Source organism: Tursiops truncatus, chromosome 16, assembly GCF_011762595.2.
Source record: "Tursiops truncatus isolate mTurTru1 chromosome 16, mTurTru1.mat.Y, whole genome shotgun sequence".
Classification (NCBI taxonomy): domain Eukaryota; kingdom Metazoa; phylum Chordata; class Mammalia; order Artiodactyla; family Delphinidae; genus Tursiops; species Tursiops truncatus.
The window spans coordinates 9,528,614-9,551,229 of NC_047049.1; the positions used below are offsets into that span (position 1 = coordinate 9,528,614).

Consider the following 22,616-nt stretch of genomic DNA (forward strand, 5'->3'; position numbering starts at 1 on the left):
AACTCTTAATTTTATTTGATCCTAATAATACCCTTATGAAGTAAGTAGAAAGTGATACTGTCTCTGGAGAAATAGATGCTTATCTGCAACTCACACAAGATTGCATAATCACAATGCTGAGTGAAGCTCAGAGTTTCCATGTTTGAGTAAGGTTTTTAGTAAATTATATTGCCTGAAGTTGTCTCTTATTTTCAGATGAATTCTGAATTGTGAGTGGATTTCCTAAAAGATCATTAGTAACATTTAATTAACTTGGGTTACAGATACTTTGCTTTTTCAGTGTTTTTGCTGCCTTTTTTTTTTTTTTTAATGTTTTCCTATAGGCACTACCTAATACATGACCATAAGAATTGGGAATGCCACCCATTCTTAGAGCTCTTTCTCACTTCTGCCATAGGAAAGGCCTAACTCTGGGAGCCTCCCACCCCTGTCTTAGCTTGTTACTTCATTCCCCAAGTATGTTTTGAATGCCTGCGATGTTCTAGTCCCTCTTTTAAGCACTGGAGATACAGTGGCCAGCAGAGCAGGTTTGTTCTTTGCCCTCGTGCACTGTGCTTAACAGAGCAGAATTCAGGACAACTTGGAGCCGACTTGGCAGCAGAGAGGCCAGAAGGCTCTGGGTCATACTGGAAACGTCAGAATTCTGGTGTAACTCTGTTTAGTGTTGTCAGTATATAACCTTAAAGGTTAAACAGATTTTCGTGGTTAGTCATTATGCAGTTTTTTTCAGCAGCCAGGAATCATGTTCTGAGTTCCAAAAATTAATACTTAGATAAGTTTTGAGGATGCTGTCCATTAGTACATTGAGGATGGCCTGTTTTTTATGTAGCTTTTACATTTGGTTTTTTATTTGACTTGTTGTAGGCTTCTGAATTATTTATGTCTGCACTCAGTTCATAGGAGTGATGTACTCATTAGGGTAAGAGACTAAACAGCTGTAACAAAGAGACACCAAAATGCGGTGACTAAAAAATGATGGAAGTCTGTTTCTTTCCTCACATAACAGTCCAGTGTGGGTGTTCCAGGTCGGCCTGCAGCCCTGCTCCCCCCCTCCCCACCCCCACCCCCGCCATTCTGGGATTCCCTTCAACATGTGATTTTCAAGATTGCTCTGGTTTTTACTAATCGATCCAGTGGGGAGGGGAAAGGGTGGAAGGTCAGGGTTACAGATTTCCTTTAAAACAAGTGAGGCAAAATTGAACATGTCAGTTTGGTTCTGTTCCATTGGCGAGAGCTTGATTACACCTTGTGAAGGGACTGACACGCTCCCTTGCCAGGGTGCCACAGTCTTAACCGCAGCCCTGACCTTGGGAGATGGGAGAATGGATCTGGTGGACACGCAGTCGTCTCTGCCACATTGGATAAAAGGGGGCTTTTTCTTCCTGTGTGTATTTTAATTGTGTCAAATGGCCTGGCTGATGGACTTTGATCTGTTTTGATTTATAGATGAGCCCATGGAGCCCACCATGCCCACCATGGAGGATGCCGTTGCCAGTGACTTTGCATTAATAAATAAATTGGATATACAGTGTGACCTTAAAACGCTCGGTGATGACCTCAAAGAGAGCGTAAAGAGTGAAGAGAAGAAGAAAGGAAAGAGCTCAGAGAGGGAAGAATCTAATGAGTTAATCCAGTCACAAGATATGGAAGAGAAGTTGGACTCTGGTGAACCATCACATTCAGCAAAAGTGCATACAGCTCCTCAGCCAGGTATTGAAAGTTTGTTATCAGGCCACATTAAAGTCGTATTAAATAATTTTCTTTGTGCTTGAGACATTGTAGTCCCTGGGTGCTCTCATGAGCTAAAAAAGTGAATTACTCATGAAATCTGTGAAATAGATCCCTGTTTTATATACCTTATTATTACCTGGATTTAGGTGAACAAATTGTTTAAAAAACCTGAAATAATAGCCTTATTATCCCCTAACACAGACATTCTAAAAGAGTTCCATTTATTTTTACTACCTTAATGCCTTAGAGGTTTGAGAATAAAATTTTTGTCAGTGAGAGGGTATGGTGCTAAACATTTTTATTTTTAGTGTTAAATGAGACAAAGTAAGTTTTAGATGTTATGTCTGACATATAGACATTGTGAAATTCTTCACTTTATCATTAGATTTCTTTATGCAATCAAAATTAATTTTAGTTTGAAAACTTCCAGATTAAAAAGAAAAATTTCCAGGGCGTTCCTTGGTGGGCTTAGTGGTTAGGATTCCAGGCTTTCATGGCCGTGGCCCAAGTTCAGTCCCTGGTTGGGGAACTGAGATTCTGCAAGCTGCTCAGCCAAAAAAAAAAAAAAAAAAAAAAAATTTCCACATGTTGCTATTTAATCTCACCTTTAATAAGGTGAGACTTCTTTCTGTATTATCACTTATAAAAGAATTTATCCAGCGTTAAATGGATTTATTATATATATGTGTGTACATATGTATGACTCTTTCAAAATTATTTCATTAAATGTAAATTTGCATAGTTATTCTTCAGTTCTTGAGTTTGTTCTTATATTTATTTATTCAAAATCCAAGGGAGAGACTTTTTAATATTATTTTAGTTTTTTGTTTAAAAGTTACATGTGTTAAAGCACAGAAAACTTTGCGTTTTTACTGAATAGTTTTGTTTTTTTTTTTTGGTGGTACGCGGGCCTCTCACTGTTGTAGGCTCCCCTGTTGCAGAGCACAGGCTCTGGACGTGCAGGCTCAGCGGCCATGGCTCACGGGCCCAGCCGCTCCGCGGCATGTGGGATCTTCCCAGACCAGGGCATGAACCCATGTCCCCTGCATCGGCAGGCGGACTCTCAACCACTGCGCCACCAGGGAAGCCTGCCCTTTTTTTTTAATCTAAAACTCTCATGGCATTTAAATTGTTTGTCCGAGATTTCATTCTAATTGATAAGAATAGTCCAATAAAATATTTTGAATGGTTTAGATCGTTTCTTTCAACTCTTACTCTCTTGGGCATTAGGGTCGGTCAGTTTGTTTACCATTTTTAGTTGTTATTATAACAATTACTTATAGTTTATAAAATTTGAAAAACCTTCATTTTGGAGAATTTCAGAGACAAATGTAGACTGAATATTGTAATGAATTTCCAGGTACCCTTCCCTCATTTGAAACAATTATTGACTCATGATGTCCACTCTTCTTTTTTCTTCTGGTTTTATTGAGTTATAATTGACATAACGGCACCGTATAAGTTTAAGGTGTACAGCATAATGATCTGACTTACATCGTGAAGTGATTCTCACAGTAAGTTTAGTGAATATCCATCGTCTCAGATGGGTACAAAATTAAAGAAATAGAAAAAAAATTTTTTTGTTATGAAGAGAACTCAGGATTTACTCTCTGAACAGCTTTCATCTATAACATACGGCCGTGTTCATTATATTTATCATGTTGTACATTACATCTCAAGTAGTGATATTATCTTACAGCTGGAAATTTATACCTCTTGACTTGACTTCATCCAGTCTCCCCCTTGACCACAAATCTGATCTCTTTTTCTATGAGCTTGTTTGCTTGTTTGTTTGTTTGTTTTTGAAATGATTGGCCATTCTTACTCTTCCGGTATTGTATTGAAGCAAATTCCAGACATTATATCATGCTGTATTTCAGAATGCATCTCTAAAAACTAAGTACTTTAAAAAACATTCACAATACCGTTATTGCACCTAAGTAAAATTCCTGAATGTTGCTGAATATCCATTATTTAAATTTCTAATTTTTTTTGCAGTCTTTTTTTTTAACTTTTATTTTATTTATTTATTTTTGGCTGCGTTGGGTCTTTATTGCTGTGCGGGCTTTCTCTAGTTGCGGAGAGCGGGGGCTACTCTTCGTTGCGGTGCGCGGGCATCTCATTGCAGTGGTTTCTCTTGTTGCGGAGCATGGGCTCTAGGCGCACAGGCTTCAGTAGTTGTGACTTGCGGGCTCTAGAGCGCAGGCTCAGTAGTTGTGGCACATCGGCTTAGTTGCTCCGCGGCATGTGGGATCTTCCCGGACCAGGGATCGAACCTGTGTCCCCTGCATTGGCAGGCGGATTCTTAACCACTGCGCCACCAGGGAAGTCCCAGGTGTACTGATTTTATACTGATGATCTGTTTTCTTTCTGCTGAAGGAATTTATTGATTTGGGGAAATCTGTATCCCCTAAATAAACTGAAATCCTAATTTGCTGCCCATTGCAGTTTGCAGTGTGACAGTACATAAATATAGTGTGAAACAATCACGGTAAGGATTGCTTAGTCCAGTGAATTAATTAGTGTAAAGATGACATAGGTGGTCTTTCATTAAAATACTGAAAAGTTGTTTCTCAGTTCACTCTAGATAGTTTTATAATTTGTTCATAATTTTAAAACTGTGGTAGGAATGTAGTTTTGAGTAGCTGTTAGGAAATGCAGGTATTTTTCCTTATTACTATTTATGGGATGTTGATAGGTGAAATGAAACATTGTTTTAGGTATTGCTGATACATACAGTAGCTAATAAAAATAGAGGACCCTTTTTTTTAATTGGAGTGTAATTGCTTTACAATGTTGTGTTTTTGCTGTGCGATGAAGTGAATCAGCTATATGTATACCTACACCCCCTTCCCTCTTGGACCTCCCTCCCCCTCCACCCCCCATTCCACCCATCTAGGTCGTCACAGAGCACCGAGCTGAGCTTCCTGTGCTTTATAGCATGTTCCTGCTATCTATTTTACGCATGGTAGGGTATATATGTCAATCCTAATCTCCCAATTCATCCCACCCTCCTCTTCCCCTCGCTGTGTCCACATGTCTGTTCTCTACGTCTGTGTCTCTTGCCCTGCAAATAGGTTCATCTGTACCAAAAAATAGATGACCCTTAATTGAACAGTGGATATAGTTTTATGAGCTGCACATGCATTAACACATTTAATCTTTAGGAACTCCACCGTTAGGACTGGTTATTATCTTTCTCGTACAGACGAAGAAACTTGCCCAAGGTCATCTAGCCAGGTGTGACAGAGCTCACCTCAGGTAGCCCATGTCAGCGTGTGTGTTCTTGACCAACAGGCTGTTGTGCCTCTCAGGACAAATTTGAGAAAAGACGCATTCCCTGGCCAAAGAAAGTTAATTCTCTAAGGCAACAGAGTGATGGCTAATTATGGAATTAGTTTTTTGTTATTGGTTTATTAGACTCATTCAGAGTTTTTTTTAATAGGTAAATTTTGTTTTTAGTTGGAAAACATGTAGTGAAGTTGTATTATATGGTCTCACTATCACTGTTTTCTCATCAAATTAGTTTCTTTTGACCAGGTCTTGGTCTCTGACAAGTCCCTTAACACTCTATGTCTTAATTTTCTTCTCTGTAAAATTGACTTTTATATGATTTGTGAATCCTGTTTCAGGATCCTAAATTTTTAAAAAGCGTTTTTCTTTATTTAATTAGTGGCTTTTAAAAAAATTACAAAGTTATGTTTAGTGTTAGAAAAATTGGAGAAAAGAGAACACTACAAAAAAAAAAAGGAGGAAAGTCCTTTTTTTTTAAATTTCTAAACCCAAGTAAAATGACTGTTAACATGGTGATATATTTCTTTCCAGGTTTTTTCCTAAATATTTTAATTATATATATTTATACATAATGTTTTCTTTTTAATAAATTTATTTTATTTATTTACTTTTGGCTGCTTTGGTTCTCTCTTGCTGTGCGTGGCTTTCTCTAGTTGCGGCGAGTGGGGGCTACTCTTCGTTCTGGTGCGCGGGCTTCTCATTGCAGTGGCTTCTCTTGTTGCGGAGCACGGGCTCTAGGCATGTGGGCTTCAGTAGTTGTGGCTTGTGGGCTCTAGAGCGCAGGCTCAGTAGTTGTGGCGCACGGACTTAGTTGCTCCGCGGCATGTGGGACCTTCCCAGGCCAGGGCTGGAACCCGTGTCCCTTGCATTGGCAGGTGGATTCTTAACCTCTGTGCCACCAGGGAAGCCCATGTTTTAACATTGAATAATGACAAATCCCCTAAAATTTCTACATCATTTAAAATGGCTGTTTGATATTCTGTTGCTTGTTTTAAAAATTGTGTAATTCTATAATTGAGCATTTAGATTACTTTGAGGTTTTCATTTGTGTTCATTATTTGCCTCTATCTCTTATGATTTTCTTGGGATAGATTCCTTGAAAACAACTTCCAAGATTGAAGGGTACTCACTGAAATTTGTGGTTTATAATAGTAAAAATTGTTATATTTTAAAGGATTATCAGTTTGATATTTGCTCTTTTAATTAAAACAAAACTCAAATTGGAGCAAAACTAATGAGACACCCCCCCCCCCCCCCCCCCAGTTAGATAGAGAAGGACACAAATATCTTGAACTAAGCAAGGATATTTTTTCATTAAAAAAAACCTGCCGGAGTATGTTCTGGGATCAGTCCTCATTTACACCGGGTTCCTAAGCATTTATCTCTGTCACCAGTGATAAATGCTTAGGTTTCAGAGAAATGTCCCTCAGAAATGGGCTGGAGACAGCAGTGTCGTGAAGCAGAAGGTATTTGATTATGTTCCTTTTACAAAGGCAGAGAAGTGGATGAATATGTAAAAGAAAATGTTTCAACAATAAGAGCTGCCTGAAAAGTTTCTGTTACTATTTACTTTCTCTGGCAGTTCTTCTTTGAAGGTAGAATTTAAAGATCAACTTAGGGGTCTACACCATGAGCCTCTGAAATGTCTACCCGAAGCTAACCTAACAGTTGGAACTGTTTGTACTGATTTTGTGGAACCTTTGAGACCTTTAAAAAATATTTCTAGAGCCAAAAGTGATTGGTCTAATATTTTGAAATTCTTTTTTAGGCAAAGGGGCAGATTTGAGTAAGCCTCCATGTCGAAAAGCAAAGGAAATCCGGAAAGAAAGGAAAAGGTTAAAACTCATGCAGCAGAACCCAGGTGGAGAACTGGAGGGTTTCCAGGTTCGGTGTCAGCCACCGTCTTTGTTCCCACCAAAGGCTAAATCCAACCAGCCCAAGTCACTTGAAGATTTAATTTTTGAATCTTTACCAGAGAGTGCATCACACAAGTTTGAGGTACTTTGGAAGGTGTTTTTTGTTTGTTTGTTAGCTACTTTGTTTTTTTTCACTTGAGATCATACGGTTGATGTTTTGCTGTTTATATAATGGGAAACTAAAGTGAATTGGGATGGAGTGGCATTTATATTTACTAAGTTAATTGGTACTTTAGAAAAACCTTTTTGTTTTTCTTTAGGATTTAAAAAGTAGGCAATTGGCTACTAAAGTTGTGAAAATTCTAGTTTTAGTGTGTTGTTATTTGAGGTACTCTGGCTTTTTGTATCTCTTGATTGAAATTTAGTAGAGTGAAAAATAAAAGATACTGTTTTAAAATTTCATTTTGGCAGCTTTGGTTTAGGTAGTGAAAGAGAATAGATCACAGTAGGCAAGTCACTGTTTCATCCATTCTCATTTTATGATCTTGATCAAGGCAGCAAATGGTATTACATATGCAAGCCAGCAGTTAGGAATTAACTAAACAGTCCTAAATGTACTACTATAATCATCTCATTAATTCCCCCCAAACCAATTTAGGCATAGTGTGAGTATGCCTAGTCTTAAGAGTATTCCTCTTATTTTTCCCAAATTGATTTATATTCCAGGTGAAGTCTAGATTTTTCAGTATTAGTTTGGTATATTTATAAAATTTTTTTCTAAAACATTAGCCATAATGATTTTATTATATTCTCCTACCTGATTAATAACTGGTCAGCCTTTGAATTTACAGCTTAATATAATCTAAGAGCATCACTTATCACTGAAAAACCTGATATTAAACATTTACTTTGGTGCAGTTTAAATCTTAGGACAATATATATTATCAGATATAAGTGTTAACAACTTTGACTATTATAATTCCTTGGCTACTCTGTTTTGGTATTGACTTTCTCCTTCCCAAATTGTAAGGAGAATGGAACATACTATTGAATACTTAAAATAGTTTATCAAGAGGTTTTTATCTTTTGATCAAATAGTAATGTATTCAGGGCACCAGGCACACCTAATATAACAGTTCTTCAGTAGGCACCTTTTACTTTTTTAATGTAATGATATCCAGGATGGATAGATTTTTGTTATCCCCTGGGTGTCACTCTTTCATGAGAGCAACTACTTCTCGTGGCACAAGAAGTTTGCAGTTGGAAACAAGAAGTTTCCAATTACGCCTTTCTACTGTATTACATTTGATTTCGTGTTTTACTCTTCTATTTTGCTAACATATTTTAACTGGTTAGTAAATAACGTTAAAATAAATGTTAGCCATTACTATGTACAATTACTGCTTTTAATGCATCCTCATTTTAGATATGAGGAAACTAAGGCGCAGAGAAGTTAATTTATTTACTTGACTAAAATGGTGCCTTTAAGATTTGAGTAAAGGGAATCTGACCTTAGAGTCTTCATGTTAAACTATGCCATGAAATAGGAACACTTTTGGAGGGTTGTCTTTTACACTTACAGAAGAAAGTTGTAAGTGTAGAGTTAATGATGCATGGAAGAGTGTCCAAAAAATATATTCACATTTTCAGTCTTTTGGATTGTTTTACTGAAGGTCAGTTGTGTACAGCTAATATTAAAGAGTATTTATTTGTGTCTGTGTCTTGAGTGCCAGAAGTATTCTACTGTTTTACAATAGAGGCAGTCTTACATAATTCAGTCAGTCTAAGAGCTTAGTCTTAGAATTTGGACAGGATCCTCTGCCTTCTTAATGAGTCTATAATTTGGAGAAATAACTTCTTTTCTTTATTCACTAACTGGTTGATTTTTAATGTTAAAATATTGCCGTTATATGTTCATGCTTTAATATTTATATTGGAACTTTGGGGCTTTTTTGGGTGGGAATAACTTAATGCATATTCCATGGAATAAATAAATGAATTAATGAACATTGTTTTTTAACTCCTTCTGAAGGTGAGGGTGGTGAGATCATCTCCACCAAGTTCTCAGTTCAAAGCCACATTTCAGGAGTCTTACCAGGTCTATAAACGCTACCAGATGGTTGTTCACAAGGACCCACCTGATAAACCAACTGTGAGCCAGGTCAGCAGGCCAAGTGTAATTTTTCTGTGCAAACGCAACTTTCCCCTCTATTTGATATCACTGTGTGAATTCTCGGTTTATTTGTGGTACATTTTAATTTATATTCAATTTGCAGTGTATCTGCAAAGAGATAGGACCATGGAACACTGGACATTCTGAAAGTGCAGATTTTACCTGATGCCATGTTAAGAGCCTTTCATGTATAATTTCAGAATGGAAAGTAAAATGAAGTATCTCTATTTAAAGTCACTGTGTTTAGATGCATTTATTTAAGAGTTAGTGAAAAGGCGATCTCTAAGTTAAAATATTTATGAGAAAAAAGTAAAAAAAAAACACACTATATAGTAGGCATACTTTGTACAACACAGTTAATATGCTTTATCTCCATTTAAAAGTCGTGTAGAAAAAGTTCATAACAAATAAATTACTCTTCGTTGATGTACTACCCATACACAACTGAGTGGGACTAGAAAAGTAAGATAGTAGAATGTTTTAATTGAAGTCCTCATATACTTATAATTTTACAAATCAAATTACCCAAGAAAAATCTGGAAGGGGAAAAAGTTTAAAACCCTTAATATAAGTAGAGGTGACACAGGTAGTGGCAATTAACATGAGGAGCAATATTGACTCTGCTGTATGCAGAGAACCACAACAGGTAGATAGAGAAAAAAAAAACAAAAAGAAATTGTCCCGGCCCTTGTGAGTTTAAATTTTTCATGAATATTGGTGCACAGTTCGTGCTTCACGCTCCGTGCTAGTCAGCCTGTCCCTAGGTTTATTCGTTTTATAGAAATTCCAGCGCTGAGCTTTGGAAGTGGATTTGCGGAGATCTTACTCTAGCCTCACCTTCAGAAGCATATCATCAGGTAGAGGTGTTTCAGTAGCGTTTGCTTGTATCTTCCTTGCTCTGAAGGTGAGGCTAGTACCTGTCTCCTTTGAGGACCCCGAGTTCAAGTCGTCCTTCAGCCAGTCATTTTCTTTATATGTCAAGTATCAAATGGCCATACACCAGGACCCGCCTGATGAATGTGGGAAGACCGAGGTACCTTTTGCTAAATGTTTTTTTCCTATGTTGATGAGGTTGTCTATGAAGAAGCATAATATCAATATATAACCTTCTTATTCCATTCTCTTATCTGTTAAGTAGAGTTGATGATGCTTACCTTGTGTACTACTGAACTTTTGTGAAAACAAGTTATACATGTGATCATTTTAAATCCCTCAGAAAAAAAGATATGTTTTTACTCAGTGTTCTCTCCAGGAACCTGAGTGTATTGTGTTTACACATCAGTCATTGGGCTAAGACAGCAGACGTCACTGAGTGCTCTTTGTGCCAGACTGTGCCACAGCGCACAGGGAGGAGTCTCTGTCTTCAAGGAATTGATGATCAAACGGGAAAGACGGACCATAAACAAATATATCTTAAGAAGAAGCATGTGGGAAAAAGCTGAATGTGTTGAGGTTACATAGAGCATCATTTAACATGCATTTATTGAGGGCCTGTATTTTCCAGCTGGAGATATTTAGATGAATAAGAGATTGCATACTTTCCACAGTCGGACAGTGATGTTTTGGAAGAAAGATGACAACAGATGCAGAAGGATTGAAGTTTTGATTTTTTGGTTTTTTTTAATGACATAGGATGTGTTAGCTTAAAAGAGATGATTAATAAGGCAGGAGTTAATGCTGCATGTTCCCTGAGAGAATGCTGACTTCTGGGTCTCGCAGAGCCTTTCTCGGTAAAGTGGGGTCTGCAGACCAATGGCATCAGCGTCACCAGGAATGCAGACTCTCCTGTCTCCCCTCAGACCTACTGAATCACAATCTGCATTTTGAACTAGGTCTCCAGGTGATACATGTGCACATTCCGATTTGAGAAGTGCTTCCATAAGTTCCCCGTTGAGACCTATAGCTGTGGGTGGTAGCATTTACAGGTAAGGATTCTGAAAGGTGCAAGAAGTTCCCTTTGATATTCCCAGGAGGTCTTAATTCCTTTCTGAGCGTGATTCTTTCCTACTACCCTTGAGATTCTGGCTTTGTGCCTGCCTGCTTACCAGGTGTGGATAGTTGGGCCAAAACACCCTGACATGTTTGATGTGTTCCCGGGAACCCCCTCACCCCCTTTTGGGCTTCAGGCCTCTGGTGGAGTCCATTCTTGCAGACCTAGTTCAGTGCAAAAGTTCATAGTCGTAACTGGGGAGACAGATGGGTGAGCAGTTCCAGTGCTGTTGGATTAGTAAGGAAAGCCACCTTAGTGTGGGACTGGAGGTTAGGGAGGTTTTTCTGAAGGAAGTGACATCGGAGCCAAGTCTGAAAAGATGAGTGCCACTTAACATCTGGACAGGCTCTAGGGCAGTGTTCTGTATTTAGGCATAAGGTATGATTGAGGCTTTTTAAAAAAGGCTTAAATTTACATTCACTATCATCGGTAGTACTGAACTCTGGGTACATGATTTGACCTTGTGTTTAAATAGAAATACATAATGGATTTCTTTATTGTAGCCAAATAGTTCTGCTTTAATGATTCATTTTATAGTATCACATGCTTATAGCAAATTCATACAGGTGGGAAAGTTTGTATAAACTATCATAAACTTTCCCACCAGTATGAATTTTCTGTGTTTAGTACTTTGATTTCATACAAGTGAGTATGTTTGGCTTTGATCAATTCTTTTACTTTATTCATAGCATTTTATTTACCTGACATCTAACTGAATTCATATGGAGTTTTCAGAGACATTTGAAATGATATTGTTTTTCACATGGGCGAATTTGTTATCTCACTGAATGTAGTTTCTAAGAAATAACATGAAATAACATTTTGTAAGTCAGGACTCTGTACTGTGCTTTTTTCTTTATATTAGCCTTATTGAGGTGTAATTCACATGCCATTATAAGTCACCCATTTAAAGTATATGATTCAGGGGTTTTTAGTATATTCACAGAGTCGTGCAACCATCCTCACTAGCGCCAGAGTATTTTCATCATCCCCAGAAGAAGCCCCATTCCCACAGTGGTCACTCCTCGTTTATTCCCCAGACACCCCAGCTCCAGGCAGCCATATTCCACTTTCTGTCTCTGGATTTCCTTAGTCTACAATCAGTATTGTACAGTTCATATAAATGAAATTGTACAATGCTGGTCTCTTGTTGACTGGCTTCTTTCTCTTAGCATGATGTTTTCAAGGTTCATCCATGTTGTAGCATGTGTCAGTACGTCATTCCATTTTATGGCTCAATTAATATTTCATTGTATGGCTATACCAAATTTTGTTTCTCTTTTCATCCATTGATGGGCTTTTGGGTTGTTTTCATTTTGGGGCTTTTATAGAAAGTTTTGCTATGGACATTTGTGGACAAGTATTTATGTGGACATATGTTTTCATTTCTCTGGGGTGTATACCTAGGAGTGGAATTGCTAGGTCATAGGGTAACTCTGTGTTTACCTATTGAGGAAGTGCCAGCCTGTTTTTCAAAGTGCGACACCTTTTTAAATTCCCATCAGAAGTATGCAAGGGTTCCGCTTTCTCCACATGCTCGGCCACACTCGTTTATTCCTTTATTATTATTTTTTTTAAATTTTAGCCATCCTAGTTGGTGTGAAGTGGTTATCTCATTGAGGCTTTTTTTGGTCTGCTCTGCGAGGCTTGTGGGATTTTAGTTCCCCGACCAGGGATTGAACCTGGGCCACAGCAGTGAAAGCGCCTAACCCCTGGACCACCAGGGAGTTCCCTCATTGAGGTTTTGATTTGCAGTTCCCTGATGGCTAATGATGTTGAGCATCTTTTCATGTGTTTTTTGGCAATTTGTGTATTTCTTTGAAGAAATGTCTATTCACATTTTTTGCCCATTTATATAATTTTTTGCCTATTTTTTAAGGGACTAGATACAAGTCCCTTATCACATATGTGATTAGAAATATTTTTTTCATTCTGTGGATTATCTATATCTCTAGTAGGATTTTTTATTTTACAATCTGTTTTGTCTGATATTGGTATAGCCATTCCGTCTTCTTCTGGTTCCTGTTTGCATGATACTTCTATACCATCCTTTTTATCTTCAATCTCTTTGTGTCTTTGAGTTTCAAGTGTGTCTTTTTTAGATACCATATATTTGGATTTTTTTTTTTTTAATTTGGAAGGAGAACAGTCTCTCCCACTTAGTTGAAGTGTTTAATCCGTCCATATTTAATGTTGTTATTGATAGAGTTGGATTTATGTCTTCATTTAACTTTTTTTCTATGTTTCATGTCTTTGTTCTTTTATTTCTTTACTACTTCCTTTTGCATTAAATGAGTATTTTCTAGGGTAACATTTCAATTCCTTTAATGATTTTTTCACTATATATTTTTGAGGTGTAGTAGCTGCTCTAGGGCTTACCGTATACATCTTGACTCACAGGAGTGACTACAGGTTTATACTAACTTGATTCCAGTGAGGTATAAAAATGTTACTCCTGCTGAGCTCTAGTCCCCCTTTTTGTGCTATTTATAACATACATGTTATAAGCTCAATATATGTTATAATTATTACCTTATATGATTTTATGTCTTTTATAAAGCTGAGAAGAGGAATAGGAACAGGTGTTTGTTTATAATTTGTTAAAATTAACCTGACTTTCCATTTCTGGTTCTGTTCATTTGTTCCTGTGGATCTGAGTTACTATCTAATACAATTTTCTTACTGTAGTTCAGCTTTGTTCCCATCCACCTTCCTTATGATGCTATTGTCAAATATCTTACTTTTCTATATGTTATAGTACCAACAGTACAATTGTACACATATTGTTTTGTACAATTGCTTTTAAAATCAGTTCAGAGAAGAAAGAATACACACATGTGTTTGAGAAGCTTCTGACGTCACGCCCTTGGGCCTCAGCCGTGGTGGTTGCACAGTCCCCCTGGGATGACGGTGGTCTTACTAGTGTTCTCTTTGTCACCTTCCCTGATGGCTCTGTTAAGGTGTTTTAGCTCTGTTGGTTTCACATCCAGCTCTTAGGCTCCACTAATTGCTGACTGTTTACCGTATTGTTTTCAGCAGTGCCCCAGGGCATAAATTGCTCCATAGTTTGATTTATTAAATTTAGTCCCCTTTGCAGCAGCAGTTTTTGAGGCCCATCTTTGAGGTTTGTTCTGACCCCAGGAGGGCTCTTCTTCACTGTCTCTTTTCCTGTTTCTCTCTGGTAAACCAGCTAGCCTACGGTTTAGCTTGTTGCCCTCATGGAGCTACTAGCCTCCTCTTAGATGCTTCCACCAAGATCTCCATTGTTTTCAAGACTTCCCCTGGGCTTGAGCTTCCCTCCGTCCCAGCTGCAGTCCCGATTGCTGAGGAGGTCTGTTCTGTGGCCTGCCCTCTTGAGCCCCTTTGTGCCACTGCTCCGGAGCTGCGGGCAGGGACGGTGGCTCACTTCCCTTGGAGGGACCCCTCTGCTTCATGAGCAGCGCTGGGCAGGAGCTAGGCCCTACTTCTGGTCTTCTCTGGGTAGATGATTAAGCTTTGGACTCATTAACAGGGAATTTTAAGGCCTGTGAGCTGCCCTAGTGATAGTTCTGTGTAGGGAGACGGTCACTGCTGTAGATGAGTCCTTCACCTGCCATGTTTTCATCCTAGAAATTCTTTCCTCACTTGGCAGACTCTTGCTCGCAGGTAGAGAGTAAGTGCTCTGTCCGTGGGGCTGGCTGCCTAGACGATCTGATTTGGACATGCTGCTTTGCTTCTCAGGCTCGAAGTGAGGCGTTTTATACTGAAGGGACCTAATTCTTGTCATGGAGTACAAATAGTAGTTTTCCCTTGTACCTGGCTACAGTTTCTACCTGAGGAACCAGCCAGTGTTCCTGTGCTCAGAGGCAGAAAGAGAAGCCAAAAAAGTCCTCCTTTGAAAAGTTCAAATGATGTCCCGACCTGCTTTACGGGCTCCATGCAGCAGCTCACTGTGTTGTGGTTTTGTCAATATAATGGGCCAAACTAATTTAATTATGATCAAGATTAAGAAAATCCATTTTTGCTTTTGTTGTTGTAAACCATTTGAAGTAAAAAACAGTCAACATACTAACTTGGGAACTTTAAGTAACCATATCAATGCATAAAATCCATTTTTACTCTGTTGGTGACCGTAAAATAAAATCGTTTAAACACCCCAAAAAGTAGTTTATTCTTTGAGAGATTTGATGAGAATATAAATAAATATAGATTGCTTTGATATGCAGAATAGCAAGTCAGTTCTTTTTAGTAACATCTTTACAAAAACAGCACATAATTGCAGACGGTGAGATGGCATAGGATTTAGTAAATTATTCTATATGTTTGTTTCTATTACTGTTTTCAATCATTCAGGTAGATGCCAGATTTTCAGAAAATAATACTATCTAGATAAAATAAAACAGGAGTAATTTGTCACCTATCTTTTGTATAATACAGTATAAAGCCAGCATTTAATAATCTTTGTTTTTCAAAATATCAGTAATTCCATATGATATAAACATGGGATTTTTAGCTGAAATTTTATTGTTATATTTTAGAAAACAGCGTTATCTAATAATGTTTATTAAGTGCCAGTTGATCTCAGCTCTTCTAAACTATTTGAAGAACCGGCTGTAACCATAGCTCCAGTAGTCTCATCACAATTCTGAGGCATCGACTAAATTGTTTTCCAAATTTTATTAAGGACTTTCAAACATAAAGGAAAATTGAGAGAATAGTGTACTGACCCCCTGGTACCCATCACCTGGATTCAGCAGTGGTTAGTTTCTGTGTTTGCTTTATCTTTTCTTGTGTGTTGAATCATTTTAACTTAGATTATGCATCATGACGTTTTACTCCTAAAGTCTTTAGCGTACGTCTCTGAAAAACTAAGATGTGCTTCTTCAAAATGCAATGTCATTATCACATGTAAGAAAACTGATGATTTGTAAATATCATCTAATATCTGTCTCATTTAAAAAAATTTCCCAGTTAAAAAAAATCAGTATCCAGTCTAGGTTCGTAGATTACACTTAGCTGTATATTAGTTTATATTTTTCAAATTGTATAACAGCTTCTGTCTTTCAACTATTTTTTGTGATATTGACTTGTTTTTTCAACTTTTTATTTTGAAACTTCTGAAATTTATGAACAGAAAAGTTGAAAGAATACAGTGAACACCCACATACTGTTCACTAAGGTTCACTGGTTGTTAATAACTTCTGTGAAATTTGCTTTGTCATCTTTTCTTTACTGGAACCATTTGAAAGTAAGTTGTGGGTATTATAACACTTCACCTGTAAGTACTAAGCATGCATCTCCTAAAATAAGTATATTCTCATGTAACCACAATGTTTATCATTCCTAAAAAATTAACAGAAATTTTATAACATCATAATCCATATTCAGAAGTTCCCAATTATACCCAAAATACCTAGAAAGCTTTTTTTAGAAAAATACTAGATCCAGCAAGATTCCTGCCTTGAATGCAGTATTATATTTATGCTGTGTTTATAATATGGCTGTTACGTTTCCTAAGTCTTTTTAAATATTTTTCTTCCTCATGACATATTTTACAAGAGCGTAGGCCACTTGTTTTTAGAATGTCCTTTATTCCGTATTTGTTTCTAGTGATCAGATTCAGCCTACATGTTTTTAGGTGTAGGTGATATGTACTTTCTAAAAAAACCCTTTTATTGAAGTACATAGTTTCATACAGGAAAATACACATAGGTGTTCAGATAGATGAATTTTCCTAAATTGGACTCACCCTTGTTCAGAGGCGCTCAGATCACGAAATCGACTACTGCCAGCCCCTCAGAGCCCCCTCTCGTCCTTTTCCCGTCACTGCCAGTACTTTCTTGACTTGTAAGACCGCAGGTTAGTTTTGCCTGTTTTGTACTTTTAAGTTGAATCACGTGTGTACTCTTTTGCTTGTGGTTTCTTTTGCTCAACATTATATTGAGTGCAGTTCATCTGCATTTTTGGGTGTTGTAGATTGTTCAGTCTCATAGCTGTATGCTGTTCTAGTTATGAATATACCATAATTTATCCATTTCTACTGTTAATGGGAATGTGAGCAGCTCCTGGTTTGGGGCCACTATGAATAGTGCTGCATGTGTACATCCTTTTACATGTCTTTTGGTAAACATATGGGCACATTTCTGTTGGGTATACACCTAGGATAGAATTGCTGTCATTAGGTATGCAGATGTTGAACTTTTAGATATTGCCAGTTTTATCTAGGGGTTAGGCCGGTGCTTTTTGTCCTGCGGTATCATATCAGGCAGCACATAATGTCAGGCTGCCCTGTATTTGTGCTGCCAGGTCTGCTCGCTTAGATGGATGGCAGCCATCAGATCTTTTTATTGTTAAGTGCCATTTTCACCTTTGTAATTAGATCTTTCCATTGTAAAGGCACATTACTCGCTATTTAAAAAGTGAGCTGTGGGATGATATTGGTATTTTTGAGAGATTTTGAAAAATCTCTGTCCCAATTACCTATCGTCCAGTCATTTTATCATCCTTTGGTGTTTCTTGCCTGAATGAGTTAGGGGAAGGTGGGAGGGGCTGCACAATGGTGATTTATCTAATTGTTTTATTTTCTTCTACATTTATTATCTGAAATTACGTATCTTCTGTAAAGAAGAGCTTTATCTTCATTTACCTCCCCTTCCCCCGCCCCCCATCATTTTTCCTTCTGGTATCACTGTGGGCTCATGGATTTAAAAATTTTTCGATTATAATCCATTGCTATCTTTTTTTTTTTTAATGCTTAAATTGTACCAAATTTGGCCAGTAGGATTCCCCTCAAGGGAGTCTTTAAGTATTTATTCCCTTTTTATCTGGTTCAATAAGATGTTCCAGACTAATGTGTTTTTCTTCTCCGGGGTTTGGAATCAGCCTTTCTCCAATGAGTCCTAGCTCCTTTTAGTGGAGAATGGTGTTTTTGTGCCTAAATCGGGATGCTAGTTATGCTCTTTAGGTACATGACAGTGGCTTCTGAAAGTCCAGGCCAGTTATCTTAAAGAATGTCCCACATTCTGTATTTGTCCGAATCTTTCCTCCTGCTCTAATTTAGCTTCTTTGTTGCCCAGATTTCCTGTAGACTGAAAATTAAGTCTAAACCTTGATTCAGGTTAAACAGTTTTGACAGATATGCTTCATAGGTGATTTTGTGTACATCGTATCATGTCAGAAGTTATATAATGATGGGTTGTCCCAATATTGATGCTAATTTCAAACACTAGGTTAAGGAGGTAACGTCTAGATGTCTTCATTGTAAGGATAAGATTTTCCCTGTGTTTAGCAAGTTATCTGTAGGAGAGTTACTTCTGCACAGATGAATGTCCCCTTCGTCAACAGCCTTTCATCTCGTGGTTTTAGTATCCACTGATGATCTTTGTTTTTTTTGTTTGGTACGCGGGCCTCTCACTGTTGTGGCCTCTCCCATTGCGGAGCACAGGCTCCGGACACGGAGGCTCAGCGGCCATGGCTTACGGGCCCAGCTGCTCCACGCCATGTGGGATCCTCCCGGACCGGGGCACGAACCCGCGTCCCCTGCATCGGCAGGCGGGCTCTCAACCACTGCGCCACCAGGGAAGCCCTGGAGTTGGCTTCTTAATTTAATTTTAGTTTTTAATAGGTGATACATTTACATAGTTCCAAAGACAAAACTACAGAAAGAGAGATTCACTTAAAGTCCCCTTTGCAATATCCCCTCTACCCTGTCCCCTACCCTCTGGTAATAACCATTTTGATTAGTGTCTTTTTTTTTTTTTTAATAAATAAATAAGTTTATTTTTGGCTGCGTTGGGTCTTCGGTGATGCACGAGGGCTTTCTCTAGTTGTGGTGAGCGGGGGCTACTCTTTGTTGCGGTGCGCGGGCTTCTCATCTCGGTGGTTTCTGTTGTTGCAGAGCACGGGTTCTAGGCACATGGCCTCAGTAATTGTGGCTCACGGGCTCTAGAGCGCAGGCTCAGTAGTTGTGGCGCATCGGCTTAGTTGCTCCACGGTATGTGGGATCTTCTTGGACTGGGGCTCGAACCCATGTCCCCTGCACTGGCAGGTGGATTCCTAACCACTGCACCACCAGGGAAGCCCCTAGTGTCTGGTTTATCCTTCTAGAGTTTTGTTTGTTTTTCCAAAAATAAACAAATACATATGAATATGCTTATTTTTCCTCCTTTCTTTCACCAAGAAGAGCATTCTGCGTACACTCTTTGGCACCTTTCTTCTCTAAAAACATATCCTAGGGATTCCTCTCCTATGATATCATAGAGATCGCCCTCATTCTTTGTTTTTTCAACCACATATTTTTTCTTGAGTGGACATACGATAGTTTATTCAAGCAATCTCCTATTAAGATTGGCTTGTTTCTAATCTTTTGCTGTTATAGGTAGTATAATTTTGCATTTGTGTGAAGGTGTACTTTTTTGCTTGATCTGACATAGTGCATCAAAGGACAAAAGCTCCTAGAATTTTGCTAGATATTGCCACATTTCCTCCACAGTTGTACTCTTCTGTGCTCCAGAGTATGAGAGTGCCTTTCTCCACAGCACCCCCAAAAGAGCGTGGTATCAAACTTTTGTGGTTTTTTTTTGTTTTTGTATCCTTGATTAATTTTTAAAGTATTGAAAAGATGTTAGGAAGAGTGTCTTATTTTGGATAACTTCTGTGATCATAGGCTGAAATGTGTATAAAGTATTTTGTTTTGTAGTTTACTTTATATAGTTTAATGAAACAGGTGAGAGACTGATGCTGGTGGTAACACAGAAGTGGAAGGGAGTAAGCAAAAAGGTTCTAAGGGGTGATGAAGATGACGTACTGTTATTATCCCTAATAACCAGGAATATTATTAACAACGCAAATTATGAGGCTTAAAAATGATCTTTCTGAGAGTATGCTTAATGACTCATCACACTTTTCTCAATGAGAATATGAATCTTCCTTGTTAAATTTAGTGACTGAATCCAGGTTATTGCCTTAATAAAATATTTAAGCAGCGAGAAATTAGACCCTGTCTGGTCTATAAGAAGTCTGCTTGCACTAAAGAGGCAGACTTACATGCCCCTTTTTCCTCATTGCAGAATAAACATGTTATGTGATTTTGTGTGTATATGTGTGCCTATCATATCATAGTTGCATTGTTTTAGAATTAAAGGAAATTTGATTTAAATTTTAGAGAAATATATATTCCTATCTCTCCTTTTTATGTGAGGTCGAGTCTTTTACCTGAAACATAGTTAAGGGGTATAGAAAGTAAACCTGGCTTGAGTGCTGTGCTCGTAAGTCACTGTGTGGCAGTGTATTGGACGTGTCTAATGTCATGCAGGGAGGGCCCTCTGGTGGCATCATTGTTACGTACCCCCTCTTCATTGCTGACCACCCCTGTGGCTAGGGTGAGGGCCTGGGCAGCAGCTCTCATGGGCTGTGACTCCTCTGACTTTATTCTTCTTCCATTGTGTTGACAAGAACCCTTCTTGAACTGTTTGTTCTGTGGCTTTGTTATCTGCAGTGGACACCTGCCTACTTTTAGTAAGTCCCTATTATAGGTCTGTACTACAAAGGATTTCCTTTTGTGAGCATGCCGTTCTCTATCTAATTAAACAGCGGAGGTTCTCAGGCTTCATGGTCACCCGCGTTCCGTGTTTTCATTTTCCCTTCTACTATGTCACACATTCACAAGTTAGTGACAAGAAAACATAATCATGGGAGATGAAAATAGTTTATCACCTGCTAGATGTCTTTGTCAACACTGGAGCCACTTTTCTGGCATAGATTACAGAGCCCATCATCTTAGTTTCTGTTCAGATTGTTTAAAACACAGCAGTCTTTGAATCCATGGATGAAGATAGTGGAAGTGTTATCCTAGGCGACAAGTACTCAATTGAATAACGCCAGACAGTTATTCTCTGTTTGTTTGTAGATAGTCATAACATTGACAGTGTTACTTACCATTTACTGTTTTTTTTTTTTTTTTTTTTTTCCATTTACTGTTTTTTAAAGAAATCTTTAAAAGGCTTCTTTAAAAGAAAAAGATGAACAAACTTTGTTTTTTAGAGTAGTTTTAGCTTAAAAGGCTTTTTTGGAAAGAAGTTCACATGTTATTTGAAAGACATATCACTAGGATTAATAAATCTGAATTTTATATTTTTACTTTAATTTTCTAAAAAAAACTTTTAAATTGAAAGTTTCAAGCGTTCATAGGGTAGAGATAGTAGTTTAGTGAACTCCGCATGCCCATCGCTCAGCTTCTGCACTGTCAGCACTTAGCCTTATTTCCCCTTGCCACTTTGTTTGTTGTCCCTGAAATTACGCTCTTTTACCTATACATACTTTAATTTCTCTTTGCTTATTCCATCAGGTGATCTTGTATAAATTTAAAAATTACAGTGATTGAGGTATTTCAGGCTACTGTGCTTTCCCAGAAAGCACTGTTTTCTAAACTGGTTCAGAGAATTTACTGTGAGAGACTCACATATCAGGAGACCTCTACTTCTGAGGGATATTTATTTTGGGGAAAGTTATCTTATATTCAGGCCTAAATGATTAGACAGTAAGTGTGGTAAAGAAAAGTTTGCCATGGGTCCCTCTGACCCCATGGAGCAATGAAAGGAGGTGGTAGAATACCGGACTGTTGTCTCACTCCAGCCACCAGGTGGTGCTGTAGATCTGGAACAGGTTTGTTCCTTCGTCCAGGCTCAGTCCTATCCCAATGTGGGATGTGTGTTTACAGCCTATGAAGTATGGATAATGCTTTTCTTCTGCCATTTATAAGAATTAGTTTGCATTGAGGCATTGAATATGATAATTACAAGTGATTCTTTGCTTGTTAAAGATTTAAGTATTTTCTGGAACTTAACCTAGAGAAGCTTTCAGATTCATTTTTCCTTCTTAATAGCCTTACTCTATGTATATGAAAATATTGAATAACAACTTATATTTAGAAAATTATTCACTGTATCATGCTGACCTCTTCCTTCAATTACGCAAAGAAACCAGACAACCATGTATAGGATAGGCATATACTATTTTATAAATATCTGTCATAATGAACAGAATTTGAATGATGGCTAGGTGTGAGCATTTTGAAATTTTTAAGATACTTTTTAAGCCTATTTTCTTGAGTAAAGTAGAGGGCCTAGGCAATATTTGTACAGTTCAATCAAAAAAACCACTTTTTATGAGCAGCTCTTAAGTCAGGGCACTTTCGTATTGTAGTCTGTCTTAAGGTATGTTGCATGACATTTGTTACTAATAGTAGTTAAATTACCAAGATTTCAAAATCATTTACTTAAATAAATTTAGAGAAGAGGCCACAGTTTTATCCTCATGATAATGTTAATTCTGAGGGAGATGCAAAGGGGTAGAGTTAAACTAACGCTGGGGACATTTTTTCTTAAAGTTTCTTTTGGTTAATAATTTCCAAAACTTGTCTCAGATCAGATCATAAAATCGTAGCATCATACAACATTAGAGACGGAAGGACCTTTGTGATTGTGTAGATGGTATAGATTCACTTCTCTTACTTAGAGAATTAATTTGTCTAAGATAATATGGGTGGTTAGTGGCAGAGCAATGATTCCAAATTTAAGTGCTTTTTACACTAGAC

The 22,616-nt window shown here is 37.8% G+C and overlaps 1 protein-coding gene across 16 annotated transcripts in view; it reads left to right on the forward strand.

The window, feature by feature from the left end:
• ATE1 (arginyltransferase 1) overlaps nt 1–22,616 on the forward strand; it is a 225,460-nt gene that overhangs the window by 10,948 nt on the left and 191,896 nt on the right. For 9 of the 16 annotated variants that reach the window (XR_012326870.1, XR_002177332.3, XM_033842585.2 and 6 more), the window contains exons 5-8: nt 1,447–1,710; nt 6,794–7,023; nt 8,914–9,042; nt 9,959–10,087. Coding sequence is in view for 14 of the 16 variants with exons in the window: in XM_033842585.2 (XP_033698476.1) it covers nt 1,447–1,710; nt 6,794–7,023; nt 8,914–9,042; nt 9,959–10,087 (752 nt within the window). In the remaining 2 variants the exon portion in view is untranslated. The remainder of the gene's footprint in view (nt 1–1,446; nt 1,711–6,793; nt 7,024–8,913; nt 9,043–9,958; nt 10,088–22,616) is intronic. The other 7 variants (XM_073793886.1, XM_073793881.1, XM_073793879.1 and 4 more) reach the window with 2 other exon arrangements.